This window comes from Micropterus salmoides, unplaced genomic scaffold (assembly GCF_014851395.1).
Source record: "Micropterus salmoides isolate LMB-PRFRI ecotype aquatic unplaced genomic scaffold, ASM1485139v1 Ms_hic_scaffold_17, whole genome shotgun sequence".
In the NCBI taxonomy this organism is placed as follows: domain Eukaryota; kingdom Metazoa; phylum Chordata; class Actinopteri; order Centrarchiformes; family Centrarchidae; genus Micropterus; species Micropterus salmoides.
Window position 1 is genome coordinate 10,871,720 of NW_024040817.1, and position 14,143 is coordinate 10,885,862.

The 14,143-nt window shown below is 40.3% G+C and overlaps 2 protein-coding genes across 3 annotated transcripts; both read left to right on the forward strand.

Annotated features, from left to right (window-relative positions):
- Positions 1-82: 82 nt before the first annotated feature.
- On the forward strand, positions 83-5,864 carry tekt2 (tektin 2 (testicular)). Of its 2 annotated transcripts, none has more exons than XM_038723970.1 (10): positions 83-151; positions 2,393-2,552; positions 2,680-2,805; positions 3,088-3,293; positions 3,381-3,524; positions 3,752-3,866; positions 4,120-4,227; positions 4,433-4,576; positions 4,721-4,800; positions 5,029-5,864. In XM_038723970.1, exons 2-10 carry the CDS (start codon positions 2,397-2,399, stop codon positions 5,231-5,233), a joined length of 1,284 nt encoding a protein of 427 aa, XP_038579898.1. In that variant the 5' UTR covers positions 83-151; positions 2,393-2,396; the 3' UTR covers positions 5,234-5,864. The 2 variants fall into 2 exon arrangements, with proteins under 2 accessions (XP_038579898.1, XP_038579899.1); XM_038723971.1 differs by having other exon boundaries at positions 4,721-4,844; positions 5,029-5,131.
- A 3,936-nt stretch (positions 5,865-9,800) lies between these two features.
- On the forward strand, positions 9,801-10,796 carry LOC119907759 (free fatty acid receptor 3). The gene has a single exon (XM_038725448.1). It carries the CDS (start codon positions 9,801-9,803, stop codon positions 10,794-10,796), a length of 996 nt encoding a protein of 331 aa, XP_038581376.1.
- The last annotated feature ends 3,347 nt before the right edge of the window (positions 10,797-14,143 follow it).

Below are 14,143 nucleotides of genomic sequence, written 5' to 3' on the forward strand. Positions count from 1 at the left end.
GTTTACGTCGTCACGTCACATTTTTAATTATTAAAACGTTTCTGTGGAACGTTGTGTCACCTCGTTGCCTGGAGACGGCTCGAGTACTTGTTAGAAAACCTGCTCCAGACAAACCAGCACGCGCCGGCTTTCCTAACATTCTAGAATCCCGGTGAGTAAAAATGTAGTGACAAGAAACTTATGAAGTGAGATTTAAAGTTATCGCGGTGTTTGAGACTGTATAATAGCAGCTGTATGAGAAGACAAGTGTTTGGGAGTAACCAAACACTCATGGCCTAAAGCCCGTGGAGCTCTAGAGAAGGGTTTTATGAGAACACATAAGATATCATGAAGCCTTTTTTTGCTTCAAAGAGATTCCCCTCGTCATGTCGGTGATGTTAATATCTGTCATTACAAGCAGTGGAGGACAGTAACAGTAAAGTACATTTACTCAAGTACTTTACTTAAGTACAAATTAGAGGTAGCTACTTGTACTTAACTTGAGTAGCCTTTGTCATACCACTGTGAAACTATACTCCACTACATCTCTAAGGGAAATATTGTAGGCTACTTTTTACTTCACCACATTTCTCTTACAGCTTTAGTTACTTGTTCCTTTGCACATTCTTACAAGCAAAAAATATGAAGAATATATAAATATGTTTTGTTAAAAATGAAACTAGCTAACAGTTGACAAGTACAGCTGAAATAATTAGTCGATTAAGTCAACTGACATAAAATTGGAAACTATTTTGATCATAAAAAAAAAATGTTGCGCAAATGTGAAGTTATGCTGCTTTCCCCTTTAATTATTTGAATAATTTAACTGTATTTTTAATAATTTTGAGGTCTGGACTGTTTATTGAAAAAAACAAGCATTGTGAAAGTGTGTCTTTGGGCTCTGGGTTATTGTGATGACATTTGTCACTATTTTCTTCTTCTTCTTCTTTTTTTTTATTTTTATTTTTTACAAACAATCAATCAATTAATGGAGAAAATAATCAGCAGATGAATCTGGAAAGAAAATAATTGTTGGTTTCAGTCTGGTACAAAATATTTTAAAACGAGATTCACCTCAACAACAGTAAAATCCTGCTTTTGAATGAATGCATGAAAAATAATCACCTAATGATATAAAATAGTATAACATTGACATTTTTCTGCATTGAGTACTTTTACTTTTAATACTTCAAGTATACTTAAATACTTTTACTTGTAACAGTGTGGTATTAGTACTTTCACTTAAGTAAAGTATCTGAATACTTCGTCCACCACTGATTACAAGTTCCATTTCCTCGATTGTCTCTCACCTATACCACATGTTGTGTTCTACTACCAAACTCCACTCCACAAAATGTACATTATACATGAACTGTGTATGAATGGTATGGTAACACAACACTCACCTCTGAGTCACTTAAAAGATTGTCATTGTCATACAATATTAAATTATATTATTCTAAGTGATATTGAAAGTCCAGGTGGTGCTAAGAATAGCCTAACTACTTAAAGGTTCAATGTGTAAGCTTTAGTGGCATCTAGTGGTGAGAGTTGCAAATTGCAACCAACAGCTCATTGTGCATTGACTTGCTCCTCACGCGAAATAAGTGCTTTATAATAAATGTATTAATTCAAATGGCAACTGTAAATTCAGTTGTAAAAAACAACCTGTACCTTTTCTCCATGGGGTTGTACATTATATTAATTTAATTTCTAAATCCAACAACAGAAGGGCTGAGAAAACTGTGAATATATGGTCCTCTTTCAAATTCTTTATATAATATAGACTACCCCTGGCAAATTTTATGTTATTTGTGTTTTCTTATACATTTGTATACTGTTCTGTATACTTCTTTATGTCCCATGTACACTTTATTCCTCTTTTTGCAATAAAGATTTAAGGAGAGGGAAGAAATTCAGATTATTTCGACACCACCTGAATGCACCATCAGTCACCACTCACCCCTCCCGTTCCAAAGCGTGCTGCATAAATTACGGAGGTCGACACACTCTGTTGGCTCTTGTGCAAAATAATAAACAATCTTCACATTAAAAAGCCTGACATTTGGGAAACAGAGTCCATCTTGGCTGAGTTTGTGCACCAATATTGCCAAGGGCCAAATACTTACTGACTAATACATTAGTCATTTAGGAAACTCACTTGTTAATATTTGAAAACAGGTGTGTGTTAAATGATTGAAAATATTGACTACTAATGCAAATTCTGCTGCATCATCTCTCACTGTCTTTTTGTGCTGCATGCCACAGTAGCTCTGTTGGACTTTTACCATGTCCGTCTGTGTTTACAAGGGTATCAATATGCTTCTGTGAGAGTGTCACCAAAACAAATCCTGCACATGTAACGACACTTGGCAAATACAATTATTGTGATGTTCACATGTTTCTGCAACAGAAGGATGTCTGCACTTCCTGCAAAGCCTGGCCTGCGCCACAGTGTATCAGAGTGGCACAGCAACAACCACCAGCTGTCTGCCACAGCACAACATGAGCGACATGTTTCAAATATGATTCGACAGGAAGGGAGGTCCCTACGCAACGAGACCAACTGCAAGGTGGGTTCTGGTTTGTGAGGATGCCCACTATAAAGATTAACTGTGTTAGTTTTGTACTACTGGATGAAGAAAACTCCTCCACATTTGATCAGCCTCCCGTGCATTTTCTTGCACCTTTTCTCTGTAGACAACCTGGGATGAAAGCGATACCTCTCGCAGGTTGAGTGACCGGGTGTGGGATGTTGCTCGGTGGAAAGAGGCGTTAGAAACCTGCGCACAGAAAGTGGATGAAGAGATGGAGGCTCTGACCGTGGTGATTTGTCCAGAAACCTCTGAAACGACTGAGTGCTTGTCTCATTTTCTGTTCATAAAAGTATAAAGGAGTCAGAGACCCACATATGTTTTTATACATGTGTGGATGTATTTGTGTGTTTTGCTTCGAGTATTCAGTCAATTAAAAATTGTCGACGGTGTGCCCTTCAGTAGATAATGATCATACTTGTGAGTATGTAGGTGTTAGTTTGTCATGTTCTTACAAACTTCACTTTTTAGTCTGACAGCGTAGTGACCTCAGCATTGATGTGTGTTCGGACAGTCTAAAGAGCAAACCGAGCAGGCCCTGGCTGCCACTGCTGTTCCCCTGGAGGTCAGTAGTGAATGCTTGACCCTGAGGGACGGACGACGAGGTTACGAGCTTGTCACTGACCCCGTGGATGAGCAGCTGAAAAAAGAAGTGGAGCTGATTGAAAGAGTGCAGCAAGTTCTGCAGCAAAACATAGACAAAGCCTTCGAGCAACTGTGGTAAGAGACGCTATGGTGTGATGCAAAACTTGCAGATGGACCATTTCTTCTTTTTCTCTGACCACCTCTCTTTGTTCTGGTTCCCAGTGTTTTGCAGGAAGTTCGGCATCAGCTGACAGCTGACCTCCAGAACAAGATGGACGCGCTGGACATTGATATGTCCTGCCTGTCACTTACAATAAAGTCACCTCAGATCTCGCTGAAGACCAACCCAACTCGCATACCATCCGGGTTTTTAGATTTTTACATCCGCAGTTTAACTATTTTGCTAAAACTCTTATTGACAGCATTTTAAACTCTTAGATTACTGATAAATGGGATTTTGACTCATAATTGCAGAGAAGTTTCTCATTGTACGATATATCCTGGCGTAATCCTTTAAGGATTATACTGTAGAATAATGCTTAATTTTCTCATGCTTCATTGAGTAACATGCACAAATGTTGTCGTTGATGTAGTTCCTCCACCCCCCAAGAGTGGCTCCAGTTCAGCCAGTATAATGTGGCTCGTGCCCAGGAGGCCATGCAGGTGTCACAGCAAAAGAGGGAAGACATGAGTCTCACCAGAGCTCAGGTGTGTGTGATGTAACTACACCTGCTCGTGTAGTATTGGCTGTGTAGTGTTTGTTTTGAAAAAATATGGCACGTAAAGTGCAGATAAGTTACCATTGCATTTCTAGTAATGTCCTTTCTGACAAATCCAAAACAATATGACAAATTAACTCCTTTAATACAATGTGAAATCTAAACACAAATATCAACGCAAGGGATCTTAAAGGATATGATTGCAATCAATTTATTTATTCAATCTATTTTCTATTTTTTAGCTGCAGAATGAGTTGAACACTCAGCTCAGGGCCACAGAGTTTGCTCTTCGTAAGCGTCACCACCATGAAGAGCAGGCCCGCGATGAGCTGGAGTGGCAAATAAGAAATGTAAGAGAATAATAAAAATGATAATGTTATTAATAGTGTGTATTTTTCAGGTATTTATCTTTTTGACTGAAGGTTAGTTTTACGGATTTTAGAGTTTTTAACACTCAGGGGCTCAAAGAAGTCTTAATCCAGCCATTATCCTTCCAATCCAAGAGATTATTGATTATAGAAAAGTGTTTCTGACTGTCTGTACATCTGAATGTAGACTGAAGATGAAATGGCAGAAATGGAGAGCGACATCCACGGGTTGGATACAGATCTGCAGGCAAAGACAGCCTCCCTCAAGCTGGCTCACACCAGACTGGAGAACAGGACCAACAGACCTGGCATGGACCTGTGCAGAGACGAGGTTTAAATAAAGCCAATACTGTAGTATATCAAATATAGAATATTAATAGCAGCAGTGGAAGTAGCAGCAGTCGTCACTTTAATGTTTTAAAAAACATTAGGAGGCTTCATCCTGATTGATCATTTCCTTCCTGTTTGTTTGAAGGTGCAGCACGGCCTCGTTAATGAAGTCAATCAGCTGGAGGCCACGATCATGGCTCTGAAACAGAAGCTGTCTGAGGCTCAGTGAGTCAGAGTTTTGCTGCTATGATCACCAAGTGGAGCTTATAGTTAAGACATATTTTCTTTTTACACTATGCACTGGACATAGTGATGTTTTAAACCCAGCAAACTAAACCGATAAGCCACTAGGGCCTACTATAGGCCTACAAGAGTATTTTGATTACCAGAAAGGAAAGAAATCCCTCTAAAGCTTTCATCGCTGCTTGTTTCATCCATCCTGTTCTCACTCAGGCACTCCCTGCAGAAGATGAAGCTCCATCACTCTCGCATGCTGCAAGATCTTTCCAGAAAACAGGAAGCTCTGTCTCTGGAACAACGAAGCATGAACACCCGGACCCGCCTCACATCCACCTCCGGCACTGATAAAACCCCGGTGCTGATGGTCCCGCTCACAAACTCCAGCGGGAGGAGCCACCTGCAGCTGCTGGCTCAGTAAGGCAATGGTATCCAGTTTTTGAAGGGAAGGGATGAAACAACAAATGTATTAGGATGATTCATTAATTTTAGCTTTGAACAAAACATTTTCTTGTATTTTCATTTATTTATTTTAACAAGAACTGTCATCCTCTTGCAAAAAATATTCTCGTAGACCTTCTTACATGTGGTTAATATGCTTTTACTTGTCTTAAATGATCAATTATGTGATTTACCTGTGTCTATTTAACTTTCACAAAAAAACATCTAAATTATGTATAAAATGTCAATTATGTGCTTGTTTCCTGCAGTCTTAATTAAAGATGTATTCATAAAGATTGTTTTAGCATCTGAAACTATTGATCCATTTGAGGTTTTCCTTTTTGAAAATTTAGTGATTGAATGCAAAAATTCCCAAGTGGAAGTGCTCACGTGCTCACATGTGTGTTAAGGTCATTACTTTTATCGACCATTAGCTTTAATGGCTTTGTTTGGCCTCGTCATATTGTTTGATCAACTGATGCTGTTTGGAGCATGAAGATGGTGCTAATGACGTGAACCTTGACTCATGCAGTATACGCGGTTAAGATAAAAAATCGGATAAACAGGTACTAAACATGGTGCCTGAGACAATAAAACCCTAGTAACTCTCACCTGCCTCAGTCGTAATGTCTTCAAATGGATGTATTTGTGTTAGTTGCTGCATTTTTATGAGGATTTAGCAGAGAAAGAAATTTGTCTTGTCTCTGAACATTTAGAAAGTGAGATCTTCTCAGATAAATCAAAGTATAATGCAATTGTATGCTTTCATGTTGACAAATTTCACATTGTTGCATGTTGACTTGATCTGCTGTGCAAAAAAAATTTAAAGGTTCCAGGTTACGCTAGCAATTGATTAGAATCAGTGTTTTCAGCCTCTGCAGGCAACTGCTTTCTGTGAATAAAGCTCTAACTGTACTCTATATGCTCAGCACCAAACAGCAGACAGACAGAGCGACTACACAGAGGAGCATTTAGGAGCTAAAAAGACAGATGCTTCCTTTAGAATTTGGAGAAGACCAAAAACAAAGCCAAAAGAGGACTTACATTGGACTTACATTTATCAGGTGTGTTAGAAACATGACTCCAAATGAATGATAATGTTGTTCTGTATCTGCTGGACGTGTAAATAAGCAACTGCTAACAAGTATGCCACATGAACTTACAATGTGATGTTATGTTAATGTCAGTAAGGACTGGCTCAATTAGTGTCCAGCAGCGTAACGTCATTGTGATTTGACCCGGTCCAATTTTTTTCCTTGGGCCCCTCCCCCCAAAAAGCACCTTGTGTACACGGGCGTACAGACACACGACTCCACCACAGCCTTGGATCAGCACCACAGACAGCAGCTGAAGTGCCAAATACACATTTTACAGCCTTTTTGAAATCAACAAAACCAACACAGAGTTGTCCTTTTTCCTGTTGGACAGGTAAACTAACATTACTGGAAATCATGTGAAATATATTGTGATTTTGTGCTTTAGTTGGCTCGTTACATAAAGTTAGCTTGCCGGCTGACGCTGACCAGTTGCTATCGTTATCCAGTGCAAAATACATAGATGTATTGCTTTCTACATTACTTCACCAATTAACGCGATCCATATTAATATCCTGCGTACCACTGGTATTCTGTGAGATTGTTGATTTTAGCCTGCAAGAAATGATGTAACCATGTAAGTAAATGTGGAGCGATTTGTTTATACTAGCCTTGTGTGGCAAGGCAGGAGCAGCCAACTACATTAGCTTGGACCTCAAATTTAGATTTATTACTGAGTTACTGATACTCAGGTACACAGCTTGTCCACCGTGACCCACATAATATACAATAATGCAACATAACGGTGTAGGACAACACAGTGAAGACCCATTCACTACAATAAAGTTACTAACTAGGATCTAACTGTTGTAAAGTGTGGCCACAATGTCATTTATAATATTCAGTCTAGCTCACTAACTGTTTCATTATCATCCAGCTCACATGGCTAAGCCTCTGGTCAAAGAATGAAGGATTAGTTCTTGCTTGCAACTTTGCAAATATATTGAGCTCTGAATTTAGTGGATATACAGCATCTCACAAAAGTGAGTGCACCCCTCAAATTTCTGTAAATATTTGATCATATTTTCATGTGACAACACTGAAGAAATGACACTTTGCTACAATCTAAAGTAGTGAGTGTACAGCTTGTGTGAATTTGCTGTCCCCTGAAAATAACACCTTACACAGACTTTAATGTCTAAACTGCTGGCAACAAAAGTGAGTACACCCCGAAGTGAAAATGTCCAAATTTGGCCCAATCAGCCATTTTCCCTCCCCAGTGCAATGTGACTCGTTAATGTTTCAAGGTCTCCGGCCGTGAATGGGGAGCGGGTGTGTTAAATTTGGTGAATTCGCTCTCACACTACATCTCTGAGGATCTGAAAAAAAGAATTGTTGCTCTACATAAAGATGGCCTAGGCTATAAGAAGATTGCCAAGACCCTGAAACTGAGCTGCAGCACGGTGGCCAAGTCCATACAGCGATTCAACAGGACAGGTTCCACTCAGAACAGGCCTCGCCATGGTCGACCAAAGAAGGTGAGTGCACGTGCTCAGCGTCATATCCAGAGGTTGTCTTTGGGAAATAGACATATGAGTGCTGCTAGCATTGCTGCAGAGGGTGGGGGGTCAGCCTGTCAGCTACAGTTCATTAAGGCAACCATGAATGTCAACATGTACTGTGACATACTGAAGCAGAGCGTGGTCCCCTCCCTCGGAAACTGGGCCACAAGGCAGTATTCCAACATGATAACAACCTCAAACACACCTCCAAGACGAAAACTGCCTTGCTAAAGAAGCTGAGGGTAAAGGTGATGGACTGGCCAAGCATGACTCCAGACCTAAACCCTATTGAGCATTTGTGGGGCATCCCCAAACGGAAGGTGGAGGAGCGCAAAGTCTCTAACATCCACCAGCTCCGTGATGTCGTCATGCAGGAGTGGAAGAGGACTCCAATGGCAACCTGTGAAGCTCTGGTCTCCATGCCCAAGAGGGTTAAGGCAGTGCTGGAAAATAGTGATGGCCACATAAAATATTGACTCCTTTGGCCCAATTTGGACATTTTCACCTGGGGGTGTACTCACTTTCATTGCCAGTGGTTTAGACATTAAATGCTGTGTGATGTGTTATTTTGAGGGGACAGCAAATTTACACTGTTACACAAGTTGTACACTCACAACTTCACATTGTAGCATTGTAGTGTTGTCACATGAAAAGAAATAATGAAATATTTACACAAATGTGAGGGGTGTAATCATCAAGACACTGTATTTGCGAATAGTAGAGTGCACTGTATGAGCAAAATTAATTATTGAGACAAGATGTCATTAAATGCTCTAGCTATTGTGATTGACAAGTTAGCTGGGACTAATTAAATGGCCCTCAGGTTGGAAATACCCACTGCAACCTCCTGAGGCATCCTGAAAAACATAACATATGAGTGATGACTGAAGTCTGTGCTAATGTCACTTTAGCTGCAGCTAATAAGTCATGTAAATATGTAGTCATTACTTTGCAAACATTCATGCCAATATATCAGAAGAGTAACTACAAACACATTTGTTTTGAACAGTGGATCAATAGACTAATCAAACGGCTAACAGCCATGTTTTGAACTGCTGCAGGTCTTTTCTTGGACAAACATTTCTTGGTATCTGTCATTCTGCTCTAATAAAACAAGTCAGAGTGATTTTCTGCTCCATTTTCTTCACCAAACGGCTTTTGCGTGGCACACCCATTTTTCTCTCACACCCACTTTCACACATAAACACACTAAAGAACTCATTCCACCCACCCATAAAACTGTGAGAAGTGCCATCATGCCACAAACATCACCGTTTCCCAAAGCCCAATCCATCCTGTCCTCGCATCCACCATCAACTTCAGCACATTTATGACTTTACTGCCCTCCAGTTCATTTAGACAGCCTCAGCCTTAAGGAGACGGCTAGGTGCTTCCTGACAGGCTGAATTATTCTGAATCATTTCACTTAAGGGCCCAGATGCTACCTGTCTGTTGCCCACCACGCTGAGAGGGCAATTAAGGCAGCCTGGTGCCTGCTAAATGCCCCCTACTTCTGCATGAGTGGATGCGTCTCCTTATCTGCATCTCTGTCATGATGTCGTGTGCACCTCGCCCCCTTCATGCCCACATGCATCAACACTTTTGTGACCACCGCCTCTTTTTTTCCCCTGCTGTCACCTGTCTTAGAGCTGAGTCTGCACATGATGGAGAAACTCGGCACTACAGCAGCTCTCTTACCAGCTTGGACATTGCTGCCACAAATGGAGAATCTGTCATTTAAAAGATGTGGTTTATAATTTGAGAGGACACAAGGACAACTGTGCATCTACCTAGTCGACAAATAATCAGTTTGTTTGCTTGTTTTGGTCGAGACTTTCCTGTTTAGCTTGAGTTTGTCTAAAGATTTATCCCCATCATGGTAAATTGGAGGCAGTGCTACCTTTTTGCTGGACTTCCCACCATGCCTCTCACCATGTCCTAAACTGAAGAGATGCTGTACAAGGTTTTCATCGCTCTCTCTGTCTACATCTTCACCTTCCTGCTGGGTCTTCCTGCCAACCTGCTGGTCCTGTTTGTGTATGTGCGCAAGGCCCGCAAACGTGGCGCCACACCCAACGTGGTCTACGCCCTCAACTTGTGCCTGGCCAACTTGGCACTTGTGGCTTGGCTGCCTGTCAAAGCTCTGGAGACTTTGTTTCAGGAGTGGAGGCTGCCAGCACCCGTCTGCCCCGTCTACAGCTTCTTCCTCTTCTCCTCACTGTATGGCAGCTGCCTGTTCATCACCGCTGTGACAGTGGGGCGCTACCTCAGCATCGCATTCCCAATTATCTACAAGAGATACCGCCGGGCTCGAATCTCTTGCTTCATCAGTGCTGCATTGTGGGCCTTTGTGTTCCTTCATCTCAGTTTTGGCCTAGTGGCTGAGGGAGGGGCTAACTTTGTCTTCATTAAGGATGACACCTCAGCCTGCTACGACCACTTCAATGCCTCCCAGCTGGCTTTTCTGCTGCCTCTACGCCTGGAGATGGCCATCGTCTTGTTTCTTTTGCCTCTTATTGTGACGTCTTTTTGCACGCTGCGCTGCGTTACCCTGGTGTGGCGCTCAAATTTGCGCCCTATGGGGAAGAGAAGAGCCCTGACTGTTGCACTGTCCACACTGGCTGTGTTTGTGGTGTGCTATGCACCCTACAACGCCTCGCACATCGTGGGGTTTGTGTTGAACAAAAATATTGAATGGAGGACATATGCTATGCTGACGAGCTCCTGTAATGTTTTCCTGGAGCCTGCAGTCATGTTGATGCTGTCTCCAGCAGTGTCAAGGGGAATCATGGGAAGAATCTGTGGACGGCAAAGCACATTCAGCCACATTGAGGAGTGTCAACAACGTTTTCATAGCACTAAGGGTGTTGCAAATGTCAGGGCGCCACCTACACAGTCTGACAGGAGCCAGGCAGGGGCCGAGGTGACTAAAATAAGTCAGGAGTGAGATCACAGCAGGTGGAGACTTCAGGAATTTGGGGGGAAATAATCGTGACAATTCCAAAAGAAGGATAAAAACATTCATGGACAGTCAACCATCCTTTGTGTGTGCCTTCCAACAGCCCCAGATGGCAGATGATCTAGTTAATGTGTGTCATTTCAGGGCAAAATGACTTCAAAGTGTTTGACTTCAATCAAAGCTACATCCCACTGTGCCATCTCGTACCAACATTTTTTTTTTCTTTATATCAAATGTTTAAAAAGAAAATAGGTGACGACCAAAGCTGTTTTTTGGGATGTTGATGAAACCCATGATAAAAAGTGACTCATTGTGCAGCTTTTCCTGTTTCACTCTGGGGAATGGCTGAAGGTGTTGCCAACTTGTCAGTAAAAAGGAACTCTTAGCAGACCTGGAAATCCAAGTTTTTGGCCAAGGAATCTGCACAATTTTGAAGTGGAAGAAGTGTTCTTTTTCAAACTCGACAATTGAGCATGTCTTAAACCAGTCAGTGGAAAACAGTGCTGAACTTTACGTCAGACAATTAGTTTGGTAACAAATGGCTCCATCTGGTGTCAGTCAGTTACTGCTCCAAGCTGTAACAGGGGAATCACTTCAACATATGTCTTGGTCTCTTTTGGAAAGTGTTTTCAGTGGGTTTTTTTCCCATAAAGACCAAATACAAGACAAGCTGACCTGTGAGCAGACCTTATCCAAAGCAGATATTTTGACTTGTTAAACATAGATGCAACTAATATTGTGAATTATGGCTGCATTTTGACAGGACCCTGGCTCACTTGCAAGGCTCATTGGCACACCAAAATGGAACATAACATTAATGTTATTAGTTACATGTGTGCCTTTCCCTCAAACATGTGAACTGAGGCATAAAGGTTTGTAAAAAATGTGACATTTGAAATGAATGATACACATAAATAAATATTTATGCATTCATTGATTGATTTCTGAACATGTTAATTTGCATACTTAATGTAGTTTAATAGTAAAATGTTCATAAATTGTCGGTCAAAATAAAGTACAATGTTTATACATGTTTGTTTGTTGTCTTTGGAGAATAAAGAAAAAATGCTTCTAACTTACAGCACCACACATGCGTTCAGCTACAGGGAAGTCAATGACAGCAAATGTTAAAGAATCAGTTTTGTAAATCAAATGGTTGTCATGTTTGTGCTCATGAGCATCAGCAAATCATCATCAGTGTTCAAATAATTTGCTAAAGAATTGTTATCTGTTATCAAGGAATGGGCATCTTATACTTAAAAAGATAACAAAATATATAGTCAAAACAAAACAGACAAAAAAAAGCCATTAAAGTTAAAAAGTTTTTGCACAAAAACAGTGAAATATATTATGCAGGATGTCCTTTATCTGATCTTTGTTATTTACTGACGAGCAAGGGGTGGGTGCAAGATGATCACTACTCCTTTAGAAACACATTACATGCGGCATGTACTGTACATTAAGACGCCGTCTTGTACTTACAACATTTTGTTCTTGGCTTCAATAGGATTCCATACATTTAAAGAAGTAATTTACAGTGAACATGTAAAGATGTCAGTTTAGTGGGTAGTCATTTAATACAGACAAAAAACCTACAATTTAACAAACAAAAGAAAAAACATGCAAGACATTTAAATGCCATGCCAAAGCTTATTGATTATTGATTTTGTCATGCACTCTGTTTCTGCCTAGTGGGGAGTTGCTCTGTTTCTCTCCCTCTGATTTCAGGAGTTGAGTCAGGCATACAGGAGTCGGTTCACCAGTCGCCAATCATCTTCAATCTGCACTGCTTCAAATACCTGCCTCAACATTTGCAGCACAGACCGTAGAGACTCAGCTACTTTGTCGGTCACCCTCCAGCCAAGTTCTTTCTGCTTTGTGTGAATAAATCCTGCTTAACTCAAGTAGCTGACCCTGAGTGTGTGTGCTGTGTCCTGCACGTGGGTTCTCACAACTGTTAAGCCATAACAGATTTGATTAGATATGCTCAATATGTGCTCAAATAAAAGCACTCAATGGCATGAAGAACAAGGTATCGAGAGGCTGTGAAAAGTTCGATGTGTGTCTAGAAATAGAGAAAAGGCAGGAAGTGATGTGATAAATAAAACCAAAAATAAACTCATGACAAAACAATAGGATGCTTGCATTATTAATAAAGAAGGTACTAAGTACAGTACAGAAGCACAATTTTGAGGTATTGTACTTGAGTAACCTATATATTTTGTGCTACTTCATACTTTTACTCCTCTATATTTATTTAACAGTTAAAGTTACTTGTTACTTTCCAGATTAAGATTTTACTTACAAAACAAATGGACTTGTTGGCCCAGTTTACAAAATAGGGTAATACTTTCATACATTGACTTGCTGAATGCAGGACTTTTACTTGTAATGGAGTATTTTAATGGTGTGATGTTGCAACTTTTACGTAAGTAAATGATTTGAATACCACCACAAAACTTGTGACTTTCTAACATAATCACAAACTTACACACACACAAAAAATACTTTTGCAATATTCACAAGGGTAGACATGCTGAATCATGCACTAATCTGGAGTTAGATCGCTAAATAAACCAATATGTCAAAATCGAAGAGGTCATAAGGAAACAATAAAAGAATAAATATTAATAATGCAAAGTGAACATGAAATATAAAATAAGAAAATACAAAAAGATTTCAAGAATAATACTGATCTCCTTGTGTTTAAATAACTTGCTATGCTGATGACTCCATTACTGAAAACATTCAACAAAGATAAACACACCGAGTCTTACTGAGTATACTGTGCTACTGTGGATACAAACTTGCACATGAACCACTTGATAAACCTGATCTGGTCTTAATGTGTCTTTAATGTTCAGATCAGCCACAGATCATGTACGGATGGGTGCACGGATCAACATGCAGATTACAAGTTTGTTGTTGAGAACATTGTTGTGTAGACAGACATTATAAAAACGGGGCTGGTGGGAGGGGTTTTGATACATATTGACTGGATGATAGACCACAGGGAAGCTAAGAGGCTCCATAGGCTGCAGACTGAGCCTGTCTGTTTCCTTGGGCAGTTTGTAATCCTCAGTAACCAAGTCGGACACCAACGTCAGCTGCCAGAACTAGGAAACATGTCAAACAGGTAAGTCACACTTCTATTCTACTGTAATAACTGTAGATGATGCTGATAGTAACCTGAAGTCACTTTGGTGGATCAGTGTAAAATAAGCTTTCATGTTTTGGTTCTTAAATTTCCCAAACTTGCAAGTTGACTCATATAAACATCTTTTATTTGTAAGGTTTGGTTTAATTTGTAAACATTAAATTATATTAAAAGTTTT